Consider the following 23,980-nt stretch of genomic DNA (forward strand, 5'->3'; position numbering starts at 1 on the left):
CTTGACTGTTGCAATTATAGGAGAAAATGCTGGACAAATGAAAGCAGAGTGTTACGGATTAGAATAATGAAAGTGTGGGTACCAGCCCAACAAAAATCGTACTCCTCCTACAAATCAATTTGTGAACCTCCAGATATGCTATAGTCACAACTGCCTTACAGAGTGGGATATAGGAAGTACCAGAAGTCCACCTTAAGTCTGAGGGTTCTTAGGGTATACAGGGGATGAGTTCTCAGGGACCTAGAATGTGTAGCTTTCCCTTGGTGCCTATAGTTAAGTCAGAAATAAATGAAACCTGTAACAAGAGAAACATTGAGGCTAGGAAATACTGACCTCTCCTGAAAATGCTAGATGCCTGGCTATCATGCTGGTCCTCTCATTCTAATGCTTTAATTCAGACACCCTGAGTCTCCTGATCTGCAAACTTGTTCCAGGTCACAGATTCAAACAATTGAGGAATGAGGAGTTGGATAGGTAAATGATCCCAGGATTAGACCCAGGCACCACAGACGGTGCAAGGTCAGGGAAAGAGACTGAGAAGAATGAAGTATCACCTTAAAAAGGGAGAAGGGTGAGCATTAGCATTTGAGCAAATGGTTCAAAGAACAAGGCTCAGGAGCCAAGTTTTCCAAGGCACCCAGGGATGTGGATGTTCAGGGTGTAAATAAGGGTCTAGGACAGCCATTCTCAATCAGGGTTCCGTGGAACCCTATGGCTCCTCCAGAAGTTGCTAGGGGTTCCTCTAGCTGTGGCTGATTGACCTCCCATGTGATAGTGTCTGCATAGTTCCAATGCCATTTGGCAAACCCAGCAGCATGACACCAATTACCTTTTTAACTGTCTTTAAGGGTGGCATTCTGACCACCACTTTTACTAGGGCTATCTTCCCACTCACCACCAATGTAGGGAGTATTTTTCCCACCGACCCCCAATAAATTGGTTAAACCAGGCGTTCGAGATCTGAAAATTATTTTAGTGGTTCCTTCGGGGTGAAAGGTTGAGGAAGGCTGGTCTAGCAAAAGGTAGTGATTTTGTCAACAATGCAAGGACTACATTGCTGTGTGAATAAATATAGAGTATAACCCATCATGTAGACTTTGCAAAATTTTTAAAAACTCTCAGTGTCAGGTCTACATGAGACAGGCAGAAGCTTAGCTAAAGTGGTAATTAGGACACTGACCATGATGGGACATGTATCCCTAAACAGACAAGTCTTGTGCAGGATTTGGAATGTCTTTGCAATTGGTCAAAAAGGAAAGAAGATGACCACCTCTTGAGACTGAAAAAACGGCAAGGAAGTGTAGGGAAAGCAAAGCAGCAATTAGCAATGGGAAGTAGAAAGCAGAGAGGACAGCAATAGACAATGTTTGTGAACCTTTACTAAAGACAGAGTGAGATAAAAGGGCTTGGATGTTTCTGCTCTAAATTGGAGCAGATGTCAGCAGATGTCCCCCACCTTCAGAGGTGGGAGCTGGGGAGGAGAAATAGTGGAACACTGGTCTTCCCAGTGAATGGCTGTGCGGGGGGGGGCATATCTAGAGGACTGGCCATGGTGTGCTCTCATGCCTAGTGTAGTCAGTTTTCATAGGAAAGCAGAGGGACTGTCAGGAACACCAGGGCCTTCACACAAAGGAAGCAATACAAATTAAACAGGATACTTTTTCATACAACTACATGATACAGCAGGCACATAACAGGAATACGAAATTATGGGTTTACATACTCTTTCAATGATTTTTCGAAGGGCATATGCATCTTTCCTGGGCAGGGTCAGCTAGCCAAGTTTTAAACGATAAAATTCTGCACACATGCAAAAATGTAAGGACAATGAAGATGTGATGAATCACATTCTCCAAGATGTCTGCGCAGAATAGTAGGGCCATGGGAAAGAACTGTAATCTTGCAGAAATAACAATTACCTATACCAGTAGAAAGTTCACTGTTGAGTTCTCTAGTTCACCATAGTCAGAGCAACTGGAACATTGGCAATGGCAGGCGGCAGGAGTGGACCTGCCAGAGAATAGATGACTTCAAAATCATCTCCATACACTTGTTGACTATATCCTTAAAGAAGGTAAAACCTACAATTGGAACAGTAGATTAAATATTTAGTGCAAGAATGACTGGATCAGCAGTGAGAACAGTCCATTTCTTTTTGAATTGTTCTTCCACAGGGTAAAGTGTAACAAACATACCATGGGGAGTGAATAAGTTAGAGTTAGAATAAGTCAGAGTTAGGCCAATCCTCAAATAAAGCCCAGCTTGGTCAAGAATAAGGAAAGCCTTTCTAGGTACTGCCCTCTTTCTTGTTCCTAATTAAATATGTGGAGGCTGTGCAGAAGTAGGCATTTCTAGCCAGAAACTAGTATGCACTGGATCAATCAATCAATGAGTCCACGGTAGCCAGCATATGACAAGAAGCCCAAGAATTAACTTCACAAACATTCAGTGGTTAAAAATCGTTAGCAGCCTCTGCTGAAATGTACTGTTTGTGAGCCAGGTACTTCAAGTTCTAATGCATATCAGGGGAGGAGAAGCAGAACAGCATTTACAGCAGTGGGAAAATGCAACTTACAGAAGTGGCGATAGCCTTTGGCACTGATCAAACATTGCTCCAAAACTAGGGAACAGCTTCCATTCCCAAGTGCCTGTATACGACCATTCCTAAGAGAGGATTTTCCCCTTCGATGTGCTCATGGAATGGGTGTGGACTGAGAGAGTTCAGCAAGTCTGATATGAAGGATTTACAATAACCCAGGCACCAACCAAGTTTCTGTGGCTGTGTCTCTGAGGTATCAGACAACAGGTGAACCAGCAAATGACCAGCTTGTATTGTCGAAGATGGCGGCTAGCATTGAACACTACATCACTAGTCAGTGGAATTTCTGGTAGTGAGGTGGAGAAAGGACTACCAAATTTAAATAGGTAAACACTATAATACAATACAATTCCAAATAAAGTAAGACAATAACAACTAGGGAAAAAATTCCAATAAAAATGTAGATAACCCTATAACCTGTGCCTTCAAAATCGCTTACCTACCGCTTAGGTACCTAGCACTGCAGTGTTTTTTGTAGGATAAAATAATATAATGTAGTTTGTATTATACTTTATATCTAAATAATGATCCAACAAGACATGTATAGCCAGGAACCAATGAGTAAAAGGTAAAGCCTGCTTTACTTTATCCACACTGCTCCACCTGTCCAGTGTCTAGACTTTCATTGTCACAACTGGCATACCCCCAAAGGGAGCTTCAGAGTCTGGGTGCCATAGGAATGTATCACGGCTCTGGATCTGTATAGCACACTGAAGCTAACTGTACTACATGCCAATGTGTGTGCAGGATCGAACGCCAGAAGCAAACATTACAGGCCTCCCATTTTCCGTGATTCCTAGTACGATTCCCAAGGTATACACTTACAGTAACTGATCTGGAAAATCCGGGTGACATCAGTGTGCACACACCGCGGAATTGAGTGGAGGAACCAAACACAGGGTACAGAATTGATACAGGTTGAGATTTTTATGTGGGATAATTGTGGGTATAAGGAATGGTGCACTTATACATGTGAGTTTTATGGTCTTTGCTATTTCAATAAACATATTTTGATAGAAAGCACTATGAATAAGTTATTTGATTTGCCCTGAACGTTAACTCCTGGATAAGGGGTGGTGGTACAGATGAGAAGAGGAATATGCCATTTAACCCGAGGGAGAAAAATTATTTATGACCTCTATAACTTAAAGGTCACATAATAAAGTTGAAAGCACACCTTGGTTGCAGTGTTATCACGATGTGAAGGAGTGGCTTGGAGAGGATTGCAGTGGAGGATCTGATGCAAAGTTGCACTCAAAAGGACTTGCTTTGAACAGGTTTTTTTCTCTTTTTGTGTGTGTGTGGCAATATTAGGACATTTAATTTCCTGGATAGTGGAGGGGATAATGAATAGACATTTTATTTTCAGCATGGTGGAATGTTTTATCGTGATTGTTGATTGAACGTGTTGCACATTTAAAATACTCCTTTTAGAGTGTCCAATGATTAACAGATTTTATGGTATAATATTACTTTGTTTATTATATTAACACTATTATAGAGGAGTGATGAGAAAATAAGCAGTGTTACCCTGAATAAAGCGATTGTAAAGCTTATTTTTTTGTATTAAATAATCACATGTCATACATGCCTGCTCTGTGTAATGGTTTTGCACAGAGCAGCCATGATTCTCTACAGTCTTTTCTGAACTAGGCTATTTTGGCAGGAGAGAATGAAAAGGGGGACCGGTTTTCTCTATGTACAGGTGACAGGATTGCCTCTCCCCTTTAACTGGTTATAAGAGCTTGCACAGTAGTCTCCTTCCAATTTTTTCTTCGCTTGTTAAACCCATTCAGAATACAGTACTAGGCTGTCTTCAATAACCGCTTGTTCTTGATGACCTTTCAACATGCCAGTCTAAGCAAGAATTCTAAAGCCTCAAAACAAAAACCAAGTTCCCAAGACTCAGAAAACTTCAACCCTTCTCCAGCTAGTTTACATGGGTGTGGTTGTTTTGACAGGAACCAATCTGTAACCTCAAGAGCTTTGTCTGTACAAAATATCAGTACAAAAAAGTAACGTCTATGATGCACTCTCAGACTGTACTGCACAACAAACTCTTGCAGGTTAAAGTGACTCCACAAGTTAAAGAGACTCACTTGCTATTCAGGGTGAAGTGACATTGTATGCAGATAGCTCAGTAAGTCTGGGGTGTGGGCTATGTCACTCTAGAATGCCAGAGGCATTACTAAATGATGCAGGGCTTCCAGAAATTAAGGAGCACATGACCTTCACCATGTGATGATGCTAGAGCCTGAACAGCCAATCATCAGGCCTAAACAACTTAGTCAGACTGGTGCAGTAGGGAACATAGCCAAGTATATATAACAACCTTGGGGTGTGAGTGCTATCTACCTGATTGAACCAAGTGACAGTGCTCTAAATCTGCCAGCTTAGCCACGATTTTATCTGCATTTACTAAGGAGCTGTACACATGAGATCAGTTATGACATCAGCCTTTTGATGACTTGACAGTTTGGTTGAGAGCACAAGCAAGTGTATCAAATTATCGGTCATAGCATGTCTTGAATATAAAGCTGGTCATACATGGATCTAAATTTGGCCAGTTCAAAAGGGACCAGCTCAATTTCGATCCATGTATGGGCAGGTTGGTTGTACAGAAGTTGATCTACCAACTGACTTCTGTAAAACCAACCTGACAGGTTTTTCCCAATCGATCAGTGCCTCCAGCTAAAGCAGTCTATAGACTTCTCCTGGCTTTCAGAATACAATAGCTCAGCAGGAAGGATTCCCCCATCCACATCAAATGAATGGATGGGGGAATTGGGCCATTTTTTTTTATTTAGCTCTACCTGTAGATGAATAGGCAGAGATGCCTGGAAACGAGTTAAATGACTGTGCATGCGCCTTGAGTGACATCTGTACTAGACATAAAAGAAGGATGTTCCTGTCATCGCTGCCACTTCCTGATTGGACGGATGAGTTCTGGCTTCTATGCAGAGACACCTGGCGCCCTATACCATCTCTCTGACTGTCGCCTGTTGGCTTCACTCATGGAAGGATGAAGAGCCCACGAGCTGAGAATCTTGTCACTTCTGCCTGTCTCCTACTTGCTCTTGTGACTGCAACTTCATTTTTTTTTCTTCTTTTTTAATAAAGTGTTTGTTTTTAATACTACACTATGGTGACCCTTGCAGCTGTTTGCTCTCTCCCTTTGTGCACATTCTAGATGGAGTATCTCCTCCTGATCTGCGGGCTGCAGCACCCACCTGACAGTGTAGCAATTATTTGCATAGTGTAAGCTACCCACTAAACAGATTTGTGTATTAAGGTGATTCTAAAAGGAAATAAAAAAATATACTTGGCTGCTTTGTACAATAATTTTGCATAGAGCAGCCCTGATCCTCTCCTTTTTAGATACCCCGCTGGTGGTCCTGGCTCCCCCCCCCCACTGAGTGCCCCCAATAGCAAGCATCTTGCTATTGGGGGCACTCGAGCAGGCTCACTCCTGAGCCACACTCTGTGTATCCATTTACACACAGATTACGATTGCCAGTAGCAGTAGCCAATGGCTCTTGCTGCAGTGTGAGCCCATAATGAGCGAGAGACCCAGGAGAGATGCTGATCTCAGGCGCATCGCTGGATTGGGATAGGGCTCGGGTAAGTATAAGAATGGGCTGTGGGGGAAGCTGCACCCATAAAGTTTTTTTTAGCTTAATACACACATAAAATAAACTTGAGCATTTAAAAACCACTTTAACTTTATGTTAATTTGTGGTATCACATTTCCTTTTTGCAATTATTCATTGGCATACTGCTACATTATACTTTGACATCACACAATAACCATTTGGTTTTAGCCTAACCTTTCAGGGGCTGCTTTGTGGAGCTCTGTGGTCCCAGTGGATTTCTACTGAGCAAAAATTTCTTAGAGTAGAATACTGCCCTGTTCCTCCCCATGTACCGAAGCTCCGTGTTTGGGACATAAACTGTATTTCTAAAGTATAGCTACAGTACGGATATGCAAGGATTCCGTAGGATCTGAAAGTTATTGCAAGGGTCCCTTCAGGTGAAAAAAAGATTGAGAAAGACTGCTGTAGACACAGACAGTTGGAGTGTACATGCATGGTCCCAATGCTCATTAAAGGCAGCTAAAGGATTTTTCAGGGCTGTATTCTGAATTAGCGTTACAGGCATCCAGATTGATTAGACGGAAATTTACAAATTGAGGCTAGCAAGAAACAGCTGAAGCTGAACTCTGGCTAGCCTGTTGATATCATAGACATATAGAGTGAGGATTAATCACAGTAACTATAAACAGAGGTGATTCAGACACTCCAGCTAGCTCTATTCCTTTTGTAGATCAAGTCTTCTGTCTCCATTTAGTCTGATGTCATACAAAGGTAGTACAGGAATGCAAATTCCATTAACTACCGCTCCAACTCCATCCACATTTCTATTCCGCACCAATCCAGCCTCCAAAGCTGCAGTAAGCCATGGCTGGTGTTGCTTAATTCCAATTTAAAGCGCCCCCCAACACACTTTATTAAATCTGATTACACTAATAAAATCTCCTTAGTACAACTAATAAGGTTAGTAGTTACATTCCTCATCCTTGTAGTGCGTCTACAGTCTCCGCTCTGTCTCTCTCACAGGCCAAAATCCCTCGCAACCATAAAAAAAAAAAAAAAAAAAAAAGGAAAGACACTGGTGGCAGCCTCTCATTCTTTGTTCTCTGCCGGCCCACCATGACATCTGTGCCTGATCTTGTGCATGTGCCATATGAATGTACTCTTCTGTTGAAACCAAAACCTCTTTAGAAGACACTGGTGACATGGCCTTCCCCAGGGACACTGTGAGACACTGGCTATCTATCCCCAGTGCCTGGAAATACCAGGAAGTCAAAAAAAGAAACGTAAAAACATAAATCATTTATATTACATAAGACTTTTTAGTTTTGGGAGGAAAAGACCAGGTTTAGGCAACCCAGAAGAATATATCAGTCAAAGCACACAGGCTGATGCATTCTTTGAAATTAAAGTATATGTTTAAAATAGCACTGCAAAGCACATTGGTGTGTGTATAATATAAATTATATATATATATTGTGAGGGATAAGCCCAGTAGCAGGTTGTGCTTGGCCCCTTGGATGAGTCAGAGCACGGTGAAAGAGGCTCAACACGACAACAGGATCTTGGTGAATAAAGTTGTGTTTTATTCAAAAGGCTGGTGAACACAAGGTACATATATTCAAAAACAGAAAAAAAAATACAAACAGAAAATAAAGCCTTCTAACTACAAACACAGGTTCCTATCTGTCTGGATACAGCCTATCACTGCTCAGACACAGGGGGGTTTATTTACTAAAGCTGGAGAGTCCAAAATCAGACTCCCTTCTGCATAGAAATCAATCAGCTTCCAGGTTTCATTGCCAAAGCTTCATTGAACAAGCTGAGGTTAGAAGCTGATTGGTTTCTATGCAGAAGGGAGTCTGTTTTTGGACTCTCCAGCTTTAGTAAATAAACCCCATAGTGTTCACACAGAGCATCTCCCAGTCCAAAATCACACAGATTTACTCTCAGCACAGTATTGTTTGGTTGCTCCCCAGTCTGTCCTGCACAGCAAACTGGTTCCAGGTTGGAGCATTCTCCCTAAGCAGCCTATGAGTTTTATAGAGCCCAGAGCCCTTAACTCATTACAGCTGAGCTAATTACATCATCAGTGAGCCAAACAGGCTCACTACACAGCCCAAGAGAAACAGTCAGTGTAAAGCATGAACCTGGAACAAATATACCTCCCATCCTGGACACATCCCTTAGTTCTTCCTGTCGACCGACACACACACACACTTTTGACTTCAGAACTGCCTTAATTCTTCATGGCCTGGATTCAACAAGGTGTTGGAAACATTCCTCAGAGATTTTGGTCCATATTGACATGATAGCGTCACACAGTTGCTGCAGATTTGTCAGCTGCACATCCATGATGTGAATCTCCCATTCCACCACATCCCAAAGGTGCTCTATTGGATTGAGACCTGGTGACTGTGGAGGCCACTGGAGTACAGCGAACTCATTGTCATGTTCAAGAAACCAGTTTGAGATGATTTGAGCTGTCTCATGTGCATTATCCTGCTGGAAGTGGCCATTAGTAGTCATAAAGGGATTGACATAGTCAGCAACAATACTCAGGCACGCCGTGCCATTTAAATGATGCTCAATTGGTACTAAGGGGCCCAAAGTGTGGCAAGAAAATATCCCCCACACTATTACACTACCAGTCTGAACCATTGATACAAAGCAGGAAGGATCCATGCTTTCATATTGTTTACGCCAAATTCTGACCCTACCATCTGAATGTCGCAGCTGAATTTGAGACTCATCAGACCAGCCGATTTTTCCAATCTTCTGTGTGAATTGTGGCCTACGTTATCTGTTCTTAGATGATAGGAGCGGCACCCGGTGTGGATCTGCTGCTGTAGCCTATCTACTTCAAGGTTCAACATGTTGTGCGGTCAGTGATGGTATTCTGCGTACCTTGGTTGTAACAAGTGGTTATTTGAGTTACCAATGCCTTTCTATAATCTCAGACCAGTCTGCCAATTCTCTTCTGACATCAACAAGGTATTTCCGTCCACACAAATGCCGTTCACTGGATATTTTCTCATTTTCGGACCATTCTCTGTAATCCTTAGAGATGGTTGTGAGTGAAAAACCCAGTAGATCAGCAGTTTTTGAAATACTAAGACCAGCCCATCTGGCACCAACAACCATGTCATGTTCAAAGTCTCTTAAGTCCTTTTTCTCCCCCATTCTGAAGCTCAGTTTGAACTTCAGCAAGTCGTCTCCACCACATCTAGATGCCTACATAACAAAGAGGCCGGTGTGTGTGTGTATATTTATTATATACACACACACATGTATGTATATATATATATATACATACATATACACACATACACACACACACACACACTGACACACACATATACAGTTGTGTTCAAAATAATAGCAGTCAGACATCACTAACCTGATCAATCACTGTTTTTGGTAGAAATGATATTTCTACATGGCAAATAATTTACTAGAAGGTGTAGTAGAGTAATAGAAATCCAACAGACCCAACAGTCATGACATGCATGCTGCTGATTCTGTGTAATTGAATCACTAATTGAAAGGGCATGTTCAAAATAATAGCAGTGTGGAGTTCTATTAGTGAGGTCATTCATTCTTTGAAAAACAGGTGGCAATTATTGCCCTTATTTAAGGAAAGAAGGCAGCAAATGTTGTACATGCTGGTTACAGTGCATTTCTCTCTGAAATTCTGAGGAAAATGGGTTGTTACAGACATTGTTCAGAAGAACGGCGTACCTTGATTAAAAAGTTGATTGGAGAGGGGAAAACATATAAAGAAGTGCAGAAAATGATAGGCTGCTCAGCTAAAATGATCGTAAATGCTTTAAAATGGCAACCAAAACCTGAAAGACGTGGAAGAAAGCAAAAAACTACCATTCGAATGGATAGAAGAATAGCCAAAATGTCAAGGACTCAGCCAACAATCAGCTCCAGGAAGATCAAAGAAGGTCTAAAGTTACCTGTGAGTACTGTTACAATTAGAAGACTCCTATGTGAAGCCAAGCTATCTGCAAGAAGCCCCCGCAAAGTCCCACTGTTGAAAAAAAGACGTGCTTAAGAGGTTACAATTTACCAAAGAGCACACTGACTGACCTAAAGCAAAATGGCGCAACATTTTGTAGACTGATGAAAGTAAGATTGTTCTTTTTGGGTCTAGTGGCCGGAGACAGTTTGTCAGACGACCCCCAAACACTGAATTCAAGCCACAGTACACTGTGAAGACAGTGAAGTATGGTTGCGCAAGCATCATGATATGGGGATGTTTCTCATACTACAGTGTTGGGCCTATTTATCGCATACCAGGGATCATGGATCAGTTTGAATACATCAGAATACTTGAAGAGGTCATGCTGCCTTATGCTGAAGAGGAAATGCCCTTGAAATGGGTGATCCAACAAGACAACGACCCCAAACACACCAGTAAACGTGCAAATTCTTGGTTCCAGACCAACAAGATTGATGTTATGGAGTGGCCAGCCCAATCCCCGGATCTTAATCCAAGAGAAAACCTGTGGGGTGACATCAAAAATGCAGTTTCTGAGGCAAAACCAAGAAATAGAGAAGAACTGTGGAATGTAGTCCAATCATCCTGGGCTGGAATACCTGTTCACAGGTGCCAGAAGTTGGTTGACTCCATGCAACACAGATGTACAGCAGTTCTCAGAAACAGTGCTTATACAACTAAATATTAATTGATTCAAAGGAAAGCAAAATCTTCAAAAATATTTCAGTTTATATAGTGAATGTTTGAGTTTGTAAAGGAGAATACAAGCACTGCTATTTTTTTGAACAGTCTAATATTCACTTTTCTTCAATTTTTTTAGAGGAACAACACAAATTTGATATATTTTTCTTCATGTTTTGATTTGGAATAGAATGTGTAGTGTTCCCAATGCATTTGTGTGTATGGAAATAAAAGCTATTAGAAGGATTTTGAGCTTTATTCACTTTTTTCAACACACTGCTATTATTTTGAACACAACTGTAAATACATATGTACACACACACACACACACACTCTTCTCAGCATAAATGAGTACACCCCTCTTGAAAAGTAAGATTTTAATCAATATCTTAATGTACATGAGAACAATGTAAAACATTTTGTCAAAACTGAGTTTTATAGAACATTTGTTTAGCTCATTACATGAAAGTAAAGTTAATAATACAACTTAGATTATAAAATCTTCAGTTTTGCTCAAATTAGTTGATGCAAAAATAAATACACCCCACAACAAAAACTACTACATCTACAGGAATGTTAAATTTGTAATCGCCCGACGCATGTAGTTCCGGGCACCAGGCAGGTAGTTGTTTTTAAACCTTTAGTCCTGTTGTGGGCAAGCAGCAGGGCTCACATGTCAGGTGGAAGCATTCGTATGGTAGCACTGCCGCACGATTGCTTTCACACAGTCCACTGAAGTGCCAGCCTCCTCCGCCCCCTGGTGTTCCTCTGTCCTGCCTGCGATGTCTCTCAGGTTCCGCTTGCCCATCTGCGGGACAGGGACCAGTTCAGCGGGTGCCAGCATGTAGAGGGGATGGAAGAGAGAGGACATGTCCACTCCCCTCCTATTCTTCTCCTGACCCGGAAGTGACGTTATGTTATCACTTCTGTGTCCCCATTGACAGATTTCCTAGCCATTGAGGCCCAGAAAGAATGTAATGCAGTGCGATGTGCACTGCATTGCATTTTCTTGAGTACAGGGGAGACATGCTGGATGTCTAAATAAAGAGAACCTGCCACCAGAAATCATCACATAGGGACTTTTTGTTCCCTATGTGATGAAGTAAAAAAAATGTTTTTATTTAATTGCAAAAAAATTAAAGTTACACCCAAGCACGTAGTAAAAAAATGTTGGAGGCCCCCACCCCCACATATACACACGTACAAACATAAAAACACATGCCAGGACACCTATGCATGAAAACATCAATTGCGAAACACAGTACATATAGCCGCGTACGCCAAAATGACAGCAATAATTCTAGCACTAGACCTCCTCTGTAACACTAAATGTGACACATATAAGGGGCTTTAAAAGCATCACCTATAGGAAATATAGGGTACTAAAGTTTCTCGTCATTTCACGAGCATATGTGAAACGCTTTACAACCTCATCTTTTATATTTTACCAAAAACAAAAAGGGTAATTTATTCCTATTTTGTGCCCTAAAATTAAGTGTATTTTTTTTACTGAAAATTTGTATTTCCTAGCCCTTTGTGGTAATATCGTGTGACATAAATTGGAACTACCACTATTTTATTCTCTAGAGTCTCTGCTTTCAGAAAATATATGTTTGGGGGTTTTATGTAATCTTCAGGCCTAAAATAATTTTTTTAAACCTGTGCAAAAAAAAAAAAAAATGCAAAAGAAGGCTCTGGCAGCGAAAGGGATAAAGGATAAGCTCAACACTCCCCTTTCCTGAAGAGTACCCAGTCAGTGCTCATTACACTGCAAGACCTCTCTCCTCCCTGCTAGTCCCTGAGTGTGGTGCCGGAGATAGGAAGGGAGGTGAGGAGGAGATCAACAGCGCAATGTTGAAAATATTAAACATTTAAGTCACCATAAAGCCCCTTTTGTTTTTTAAAAGCCCCGGACATTTCTAAAAGCATCTCAGATTTAAATACGGTTTTGGTTAAAATGTATAAAAAAAAATTTTTTATCACGACAAGTAGATTGTCATGAGGGAATAGTAGATTGGGACCCCAATTTAGTCCCTGGAAAATCAGTTTTTTCAAAAATTTCCACACCCTTACATCTAGTATTTTGTATGACCTCCAAAATTTGTAAGGACAGCAACTAGTCTTCTAGGCGGGGAATGAACAAGTTGGCGACATATTGCAACAACGATATCTTTCCCTTTTTCAAGAACAACCTCTTTTAGAGCCTGCAAGCTGGATGAAGAGTGATGCTGAACCTGATACAAAATCCTCTTGCGCTCTTATGTAAGACAGTAGTGGGAAAAAATATATCTGACTCACACTAAATATTCAGCAGCTGCTAACATCCAATCCTATACCGAACAGGTGATTCTCACATACACATAAATAAATGATGTAGCGCTTAGACAGACAAAAAAATGATAAAGTGATCCCCAAGTGGAATAACTGTATACTCATTCCTAGCACGAGCCTTTGAATAGTGAAGCAATCCACATGTGCAGGAACAAACCAAAGTCCTTTATCCACACAAACACTGCAAACAGTACACACGAGAAAGTCCAGTGATCCGTGTCACATTCCTTTTATGCATGCAAATCAAAGGAATGTGTATGAACCCACACACCCTCGAATGTGATCCAGTAACGGCTAAAATGGCCTCTCACCTCCAACCTGCGACCCTGCGGGGCCACAGCGCTTTTTGTAAAATATACCACCACCAGAACTAGGATGGGCTCCTCACGATAATGTGACTTGGAGATGTTTCCACAGGACACAGCTTCCACCTCTCCTCTAATATCCTTGCGGGCCAATGAGCCAGATGGATCCCAGCTCAGATCCAATGCCGTGAACTTCAGCAACCTTGTCAATAAGGTCAGGCCTCTGCTTGTGGATTGCCAAGTAGAAAGCGTTGTTCAGAATGTCCTCATCATACATAGCCATAAGGGATGTCAGTTCCGCAAGGAGTACCGAAGCGACGTGGTCGCTGTGCTCATGATGGCACCATTACTTCTACGTATGTGAATCTGGAGAAAATGGAAACTGCCTGGACAGCTGAAACTGTGCGACACCCAGGACATGGAACCCCCCGTGCTCCCTCCTCGTCTTGCCCTCACACACAGCCGCTCCGCTTCTTCTCTGTGTGAGGGCAAGACGAGGAGGGAGCACGGGGGTTCCATGTCCTGGGTGTCGCACAGTTTCAGCCGTCCAGGCAGTTTCCATTTTCTCCAGATTCACATACGTAGAAGTAATGGTGCCATCATGAGCACAGCGACCACGTCGCTTCGGTACTCCTTGCGGAACTGACATCCCTTATGGCTATGTATGATGAGGACATTCTGAACAACGCTTTCTACTTGGCAATCCACAAGCAGAGGCCTGACCTTATTGACAAGGTTGCTAAAGTTCACGGCATTGGATCTGAGCTGGGATCCATCTGGCTCATTGGCCCGCAAGGATATTAGAGGAGAGGTGGAAGCTGTGTCCTGTGGAAACATCTCCAAGTCACATTATCGTGAGGAGCCCATCCTAGTTCTGGTGGTGGTATATTTTACAAAAAGCGCTGTGGCCCCGCAGGGTCGCAGGTTGGAGGTGAGAGGCCATTTTAGCCGTTACTGGATCACATTCGAGGGTGTGTGGGTTCATACACATTCCTTTGATTTGCATGCATAAAAGGAATGTGACACCGATCACTGGACTTTCTCGTGTGTACTGTTTGCAGTGTTTGTGTGGATAAAGGACTTTGGTTTGTTCCTGCACATGTGGATTGCTTCACTATTCAAAGGCTCGTGCTAGGAATGAGTATACAGTTATTCCACTTGGGGATCACTTTATCATTTTTTGTCTATGTCTAAGCGCTACATCATTTATTTATGTGATGCTCAACCTGTCTCTTCAGAATTCCCCATAGGTGTTCCACCAGCTTCATATCAGGAGACGTACTTGGCCACTGAATCACTTTCACCCTGTTCTTCTTCAGAAAAGCAACAGTGGCCTTAGATGTGTGTTAGTGTGTTTTGGATCATTGTCATGTTAGAAAAGTGCACAAAGTCCAAGTGCACGTAGTGTTGGTAGCATCTTCTCTTTCAATACAGAGCAGAACATCTCTGAATTCATGATACAATCAATGAAATGCAACTCCCAGACAGCAGCAGCACTCATGCAGCCCCACAGAAGGACACTGCCACCACCATGTTTCACTGTAGGCACCATGCATTTTTCTTTTTACGCCTCACATTTGCGACGCCATACAATTTTGAAGCCATCAGTTCCAAAAACATTTATCTTGGTCATATGACTCCACAGTAGAGTCCCAGTAGTCTTCTTTTTCAGCATGAGCCCTGGCAAATTCTAGGCAGGCTTTTTTGTGCATGGGCTTTAGGAATGGCTTCCTTCGTGGACAACACCCATGCATGCCATTCCTCTGCAGTGTACACTGTATTGTGTCACATGAAACAATCACCCCAGTTTGGCTTTCTGCTTCTTTAGCTAACTGCAGTGAACTTGCATGGTGATTTTCTTCAACCCTTCTCATCAGAAGATGCTGCTGTTGAAGTAATAACTTCCTTGGACAGCCTGAACGTCTGTGAGATGGTTGTAGTTCCATCTTTGTTAAATGTTTGTATCACTTTTGCTACAATATTCTGACTGATAAGCTTTGCTGATCTTCTTGTAGCTTTCACCTTTCTTGTGTAAAGAAATTATTTTCTTTCTCAGACCTTGTGACATTTCTCTTCCATGTGGTGCTATTGCTGACAGCATGAATTGGGAAGGGGTTTTCTTTGTTAAGTAACACCCTTTTATAATCAACTGTCTGCTGGACACCTGTTTAATGAATAATTGGACTCACCTGTAGTTGAATTCTTGTTGCTTAGGATTGTGTTGTCTAAAATTTTGCTTTGCTCCTAAGACTTTCATTGGGGTGTATTCATTTTTGCAACATGGTTTTGAATGAATTTGTTGGGAAAAATACTTTGTGTGTGCAAATTAACAAATTTTGTTTGCAATCAATGGCCTGCATTTGTGGGAGTATTTTGTAGTATAGTGTCCCATAGAAAATGTTGATTATGAAAGGAAAGTAAACGGTTTTCTGACAAATCTGAGCACTGTATATGCACATTTTTTAACTATTTTTATTTGTGATCAGAAAATCTCTGATCTCAGCTGCAAAAGGGGCTTAGAGAGCTAGAGTTAGAGAAGCAGCAGTACACTGATCTTCCCAGTGAATGGCTGTGCAGAAGGTGTGTCGGCACAAGTCTGATCAGTAGAGCATAGGCAGGCTATTCACCCAGCACAGCCAGAAAACTGATCACGCTGGGATGGATGTGTTCTCATGCCTAGCATGGTCAGTTTGAAAAAGAAAAAGCAGGGGGACTGGCAGGATTACCAGGTATTTCAAACAATGGAAGCAATGCACAGAGAACAGGATATTTTTTTAACACAAGTACATGGTACAACAGGCACATATCAGGAATGTGAAAGGTAGCGTAGCATACTCTAATATAAGGCACTGTAATAAAGGGTCACACCACATTCCCATGACTACAAAGGATAAAGTATATTTATTTTTAAAAGAGTCTGACTACAAGTTTACCTTTGTTTATATTATTTTTATTTAAAAAGTGCAAAAGAACAGGAATTTCCACATTTCAGACCCAAATAGCATTCTGTTGTAAGTTTTATAAAAAAAGATTTAATAACAACCTGCTAGAAAAAAAGCATTGTCAAACCAAACCTGGTGTACAGTTCACCGATTACCAGACAGTTCTGTAGAAAGTGCAAAATAAATAAGGAAATCTAGAGACTTTAGGACTAAACATTCATATAGCACCACCATACAGAAGAATGGCATGAAATGCATTTAACCTTTGTGCTATTTCTGCATTTTTATAGTACAATGCATGAACAAAAGAGCGTGGTAAAAAGATGTAAGAACTGTTTCCTTTTCTTAATCTATGAACACTCAATATGTCAGCAAGTAACACTGAGTTCATGGTATGCTGGACATTTTCTGCAACCAGCTACCCTTTTTCAATGTGGTATTAAAGCCAAAACCAAACATTTTTCTTATTGCAACTTACCAATTCTTAAATGTGGTGGCTGCATTAGTTTTTTCTAGGCTTTCTTTCATTAGGCTCCCTAATATAGGATGTGTGTTACTGGCTAGACCATAAAATGAAACCAGAGGGGAACAAAAGCCTGAAAAAATTAATGCAGCCACCACATCTAATGACTGGTAAACTACAAATGTATTACATTTTTGGGTTTAATACTGCTTTAATCTCTCTAAAATGGTTATTAATAAGCATTCATTATTAATTCTCTTCACAAATCCACATTTTAATGCCTGCAATATTTGAGCACAAATGATAACACTTCTGTAATGTTCTTAGTTCTGGGTCAGCCAGGATGAGGAATAATTACTTGGCCGTGTTCTACTAAACTGTGATAAAATTGGGTCACCAATAGGAACACAAGACTATTAGGTACCCAATTTAATTTTTTAAACCTTCGGAGGTATGGAAGCAAATTGTGGATAGAGGAAACCACAAATTTAATTATTACATAACTACAAAAAGAAAATGAGGGAAGCTTATTGGAGTCAATTCCTATTTAGCAGGTGTAGCAGGCTCATCTAGTCAAATTTGCCTTCCTATATTTGCTTGCAATCACTAGGCAACCATCTCACACATTTGAAGCCATTACAGGTATTTCTGGGTGCAGGAGCAGAGTACAAGTCCAAGCTTCTAACTAAACGAGTCCATAAACAATCCTCCCAGGGAGGAGTGTGGCATGGCAGCTTGCACAAGATAATTACAACATAATTTGTTAACTATTTGGAGCCATCAGTTTTGTACACCACTCAAAAAGCAATGGATAATATGCCAGAGTTGTATGACATCTTCCAAGGAGAGGGTTTCAGATTCACAGCAGCCAATTCCTAGGGCACCTTGCAACCAGGAGAGGGAATCTATCCTACCTTAACACACTGGGCAAGAAGGCTCTCTGGACCAAGAAGCATATTACTGCACCCAAGGCTGACGTTTTATCTGAGAGGGATGACCTATGCATTTGGCTGATCCATATGCCTGGCTGATTATCTGGATAAATAATTGCATACATGCGTATTTTAATGCGCGGTCGGTGAGTGCGCATTTTATCTATATGGTTCCAGCCACTTATCTAATGCTGAGGAGGTCTTCACAGCACTTTCGCTTGCAACCACTTTACACTGTATAAGGAACTCTATGAACTTTTATTTTACCTATGTCTCTCTATGTGTATATCAGTATTACAGTGCTGCACTATATTATTTATTATTCATGTTTGGAGGTCTAGTGATTCCTTGGAGTGTTCCAGCAGCTGATTTATGAGCGCTCGCTTTACCCATCCCATACATAATTAACACTGTTTGTAGTGTATTGGCAGATCTCATTATCAGTCGTATACTAGATTTGAACCTTGTCTGTTCTAACAAAGGTTTCAAGGCGTGGCTGGTACACTGCATGTTAAATCACTTTCCCCAAAATTGTCCCTCTTTATGCACTTTGAAACTGTTTAGAATAGCTTGCAAACTGCCTATAGGGACATAGGTATAAACATGCTCAACATGCATACATGCACATACTAAAGCCAATTTAGAAAGCAGCCAATTAAAGGAGAAGTATGAGAATTTATTGGAAAAAAAAAACACATACGTAATCACCTCTATGCTGCAGCATTGCTGTGATGCCGCAGCTGTCCCATGTCAACAATGAGGCTGAGAACTGAGCAATCAGATGGCCGCTGATCACCCAGTTCTCGGTCCGCTTGGAGTAGAGAGTGGAGACTGTAAGTCACCGCTCTCTGCTCTGCCCCTCCAGCGCTCACTCTAGCACCAGGTTGGCAAGGGGACATGCACAGCTGCATACTTACAGCAGGAACCAGCTATCAATATGGCAGCTGGGTGGATCTCAACAACATGGTCTGGGTCCTTCCAGAGCCTGGAGCGACTCTATAATGCCAGCTCAAAAGTTAGTGCACTCCTGTGACCCAAAAGAGAAGTATGGCCAAAAAAAGCTTTGGCCATACTTCTCTTAACCTGTAAGCATGTGTTTAGAGTGTGGGAGAAAACAGGGGCACTTGGAAGAAACCCATGCAAGCACAGGAGAACATGCAAACTTTATGCAGGCAGTGTCGTGGTTGGGAAGGCACCAACAACTGTGTTTTGGGTATGCTGTGTGAACAGGAATATATAAACATATAGAGGAGGGTTCCCAATTTGACTGCAAAACGTGAAAATAAAAATTCAAGCTGAAATACTGATGAATTTAAGCTGAGAAACTTAAGAATTCACTCTGAAGTAGGCATCTGTCTGCAGTGCAGGCTGGAGACACACTGATATTTTAGACAACAATGGTACACATGCAGTAAACGCTTTCTTATCAATAATTATACTGGAAGTGGTTGATTATGATTGTTTTTAAGGTCAAAAGCTTCTATGGTAGCCTTAAAGTGTCCTTGCCTATGCACTACACTAAAATGTCAAACTAAATCCGGTCATAGATGGACCAAATCATGACCAGTTCAGCAGGGACTGGCCAAAATTTGATCCATCTACAGACAGGCTGGTTGTACTGAAGTTGATCCATTGATTGACTTCAGTACAACCAGCCTTGTTGGAATTTTTTCATGCGATCACTGCCGTTAGCACTGAACACTGTGTTCTGCCAGCATGGAAGGCCCCCCCGCCAGCAAAACACAATAGCGCTGCAAGAGGGATGCCCCCATCAACACTTAAGGAGAAATCAAGAAATTTTCTTACCTTCCATCTGTGGTGGAAGGAAAGAAAACTGCATAATCTATGGGCTACCTAATAGCAGAATCAGGATGTTTATGTCCACTAGGCCTAAGCCTGTAGATATAACAGCATTCCAACAGCCAACAAATTTGAAAAGATGAGCTATAAAATCACTTTCTTTAGCATAGCATCTCTAATGAAATCTAGGACTGTATTGACAAGCACACACATGGGTTTCCAGCAAAGATCCAGTTATGTATAAAATGGAAAATCTCTATAGCAATACTCCCTGGTCTTACTTTAAGTGTGTCATTCATATTAATAATGCATAGCTCTTAATTTACTTTTACTTTAACCAAGGAAGCAGTATAAAAAAAAAAACCTTTGAATTAGCAGTTATGGCTGTTAAATTAGCTTTTGATATGTTAATCTGTTGCTCTAGATTTATTTCCATTGTTGTTCCATCATTATAATGAAATGTTATGGATAATTTGAAAGGAAAAAAATCTATTTTCTACTGCTTATTAAAAGAATAAAAATACCTTTGTGCAAACTGTCTGTGTAGTTCATTACTGCTCCTCTGTAAAAGCAGGAACCCCTATTCATTCAGGTCAATCTATAAAAGGATGCTGGGCACACTGGCTACATAAAATTCTGAGCTGCACTGCTCACACGTCCCCCTTAAAAAAAAAATCACAGCTGAAAATATGCAGACCATGCTATGGCTCCCTAAACACATTTTTTTTCGTTCAACTAGAGGGTTGAATGATCAAAAAACACCTCACAGATCCCCACATCCACTGTGATTGCTGGGATCTCCCTCACTGTGCTATAGTATTGTGACAGCGGGAACTCCCTTCTGCCAGAATACACAGATCAGTGCTGCAATTATTGGCAGCATAGGTTCATGGAATGCTCGTTTTCTAAAAAGAAAAAAAAAAAGCATCCACCTATCCTTCAACATGGAGCTGTTGTGTATAGCCAAATGTGCGCACTTCAGAAGAACCAATTTAGTTCCAAAAGTGAAGCTAAATGTAAGCCACCTTCAGAGACGTAGTTACATCATAACACTACACAGCAAAATATGAATGACCTACCAAGTCTGGCTTCAGATGGACAGTTAATGGAAAGGAGTATAGGAAGGACTGTATGGTGGTTAAGACAGAGGAACTCCAGGACTGTCTGACTTCTCGGCTCCTGGGAATGCGGTGGATGGTGTACTGCACAAAACAAAATGCACACAAGTAAGTGATGACAGGCATTTTCTTTAAAATGAAAAATCCACCGTCATGTCAATTTACATAACACATGCATTGCTACAGTGTAATTTTGTGAATTAATGTTAGTACAACAAACCATTTCATTTTGCAGAATAAGAAATATTGCTTTCTTATAACCATAACAATACTGGGGGTGATCAGTGCAGTGTGCACTGCTTGACATGCCATCACTTGCTGACATGGTTGGCTCACTGAATTTCTCAGCATTTTTCTCTTATTATAAACCTGGAACTGATTATATGAGTTCAGTAAGTAGATGTGACTATAAAAGGTATATATGCCAGTTCCAACAGAACAGCAGCAGGTACAATTCAGCAATGAGGTTTGCAGAAATCCTTCAAAAATATAAAAAAAATTGTCACTACTCCACAATTTCCTTCATCTGCTTTTCTCTTAAACTAGTAGGGATCACAGTAGTCAGGTTAGGTTAGCCAAACATTATCTCAGTTTATTGGTACCGGTTACTGCTTTGTGTGAATGGATCTGCAAACAGCCTTAATACATCTGACAGATAGCTTCTCCTAGCTACTGTTTGATTTATATTTAAATCCCAACTCTGGGCAATGAAAAAAACTATCCCTTGCAATGGTGTTGTGCCCAAACTGCAAGGCTTAATTGCTTATTTATGCTCAGGGGAACAACAAGTGGGAACAATCCTCTGCTCCTCCCCACAGCCAGACTAGTCCCCGCAATATCTACACCCCCACACTCTAAGGTCCTAACTTCATCAAAACCAAAGCAGGGTCCAAAGCCCTGCTGTGGATGTGAGGATGCAAAGACAATCCACGCCGAATTGGTCGCTGGGGGGGAGTGGAGAATCAGGCAAATAAGACTGTGTCTCCTTAACCCCTAGACAAAACAAGTTCTAAACCTTTGTGGTGTGGCACAGCCCCACTGCAAGGGATTATTTATCTGCTCAAAGTGGGGCTTTAAGTCAGCTTTCTACAGTCAGAGTAATATAGACATAGACTAGGTTACCATAAATACTGAAAATTAGCTGTAGCAGATCTCATATAAACAAAAAGTGGGCAAGCAACAGCCTGGGAAATTGATGCTGACCCGGGTTAATGCCTAAACAAAGATGTCTCCATATTTTGGGACAGAAAAACAGGTTGGATTTTCAGGGTGGATAGGGATTGTTTTGCCCTAGGCCAGTGCCAGAGATGTCTTCAGAGTGCTCCTGCTCATACTCAAACACACACACTATATTGCCAAAAGTATTGGGACGCCTGCCTTTACAAGCACATGAACTTTAATGGCATCCCAATCTTAGTCCGTAGCGTTCAATATTGAGTTGGCCCACCCTTTGCAGCTATAACAGCTTCAACTCTTCTGGGAAGGCTGTCCACAAGGTTTAGGCTCTAATTTATCCCAAAGGTGTTCTATTGGGTTGAGGTCAGGACTCTGTGCAGGTCTGTTAAGTTCCTGCACCCCAAACTCGCTCAACCATGTCTTTATGGACCTTGCTTAGTGCCCTGATGTGCAGTCATGTTGGAACAGGAAGGGGCCATCTCCAAATTGTTCCCACAAAGTTGGGAGTATGAAATAGTCCAAAATGTCTTGGTATGCTGACACCTTAAGGAGTTCCCTACTGTAACTAAGGGGCCAAGCCCAACCCCTGAAAAAAAACTCCACACCATAATCCCACCTCCACCAACCTTTATACTTGGCACAATGCAGTCTGGCAAGTACCATTCTCCTGGCATCCCACCAAACACATACAGGTCCATTGGACTGGCAAGCAGAGAAGCACGTTGCGCAACTCCAAAGAACACATCTCCACTGCTCTAGAGTCCAGTGGCAGCGTGCTTTACACCACAGCATCCAACACTTTGCATTGCACTTGGTGATGTAAGGCTTGGATGCAGCTGTTCGGCCATGGAAACCCATTCCGTGAAGCTCTCTATTCACTGTTGTGCTAATCTGAAGGCCACACAAAGTTTGGAGGTCTTTAGCTATTGAACCTGCAGACAGTTGGTGTATTCTGCGCACTGTGCTCTTCACCATGCGCTGACCCCGCTCTGCCATTTTACATGGCCTACCACTTCGTGGCTGAGTTGCTGTTGTTCCCAGTTGCTTCCACTTTGTTATTATACCACTAACAGTTGACTGAGGAATATTTAGTAGTAAGAAAATTTCACAGATGGGCTTATTGCACAAATGGCAACCTATCATGGTACCACACTTAAATTCATTGAGCTCCTGAGAGCGGCCCATTCTTTCACAAATGTTTGTAGAAGCAGTCTGCATGCCTAGGTGCTTGATTATATACACCTGTGGCCATGGAGGTGATTGGAACACCTGAATCCAATGATTTAGAGGGGTGTCCCAATACTTTTGGCAGCACAGTGTATCACATATTTGTCTAGTGCAAACATTGATGCTTGTAGAACAGTCTTCTGTATCAAAGCAGACAGTTAGGAACAGTACACTTATAAACAGCTACTATTTTGGTCATTGTTGAAATATTTGATCTTGAGAGTTTATTTATATAAATTAATATTTATTTTTATTATATTATTTAGGTTCACTTTGTTATTGTCAACGTTTTGTAAATATTACCAGCTTGCAAAAACAAAATTGAAAACAACAGCTTTTGCACGTAGTATGTCATTTATTTATTACAATGGTACTCCACCTAGTGGCACATCAGATCATTTTACAGAAGTTTTTTTTAATCATTGCATTTTGCAAACAGGTTTTCAGTTTTCTTTTACATTGCATTTTCAGGCATTCAGTACAAAACAGCAAGTCACGATATCCCAATACTCACTCTTTTTCTGGAACCTAGACTTAAAAATGTACATCATTACAGATTCATGGGTGGTGAGACTTCCAAAAATGTAAAGCATGCAGGAATTTTACAGCCCCTACTTAAATGGCTTTGAATTTAAGTGCTTCAATACGGGACAATGTATTCATCATTATAAAAGGATACTTGGTAAAACTAACAAGTTTGCACCTTTACTTATGAAAAGTTTAAGGTGACACAAAACGCTGGTTAAAAAGTATTCAAGTATGTGTTCTTAACTATTACTCCCAGCCACCTCCATATGCCTTTTTTTG

At 41.3% G+C, this 23,980-nt stretch overlaps 1 protein-coding gene across 1 annotated transcript in view; it reads right to left on the reverse strand.

The window, feature by feature from the left end:
• Positions 1-23,980, reverse strand: part of ALG14 (ALG14 UDP-N-acetylglucosaminyltransferase subunit) — a 94,676-nt gene that overhangs the window by 42,214 nt on the left and 28,482 nt on the right. Inside the window, exon 3 of the mRNA XM_089677274.1 lies at positions 20,732-20,854. Within this exon, the coding sequence (XP_089533400.1) occupies positions 20,732-20,854 (123 nt within the window). The remainder of the gene's footprint in view (positions 1-20,731; positions 20,855-23,980) is intronic.

The sequence above is a fragment of the Staurois parvus genome, unplaced genomic scaffold (assembly GCF_062004578.1).
Source record: "Staurois parvus isolate SC_StPar_1 unplaced genomic scaffold, SC_StPar_1.0 ptg000183l, whole genome shotgun sequence".
Taxonomy (NCBI): domain Eukaryota; kingdom Metazoa; phylum Chordata; class Amphibia; order Anura; family Ranidae; genus Staurois; species Staurois parvus.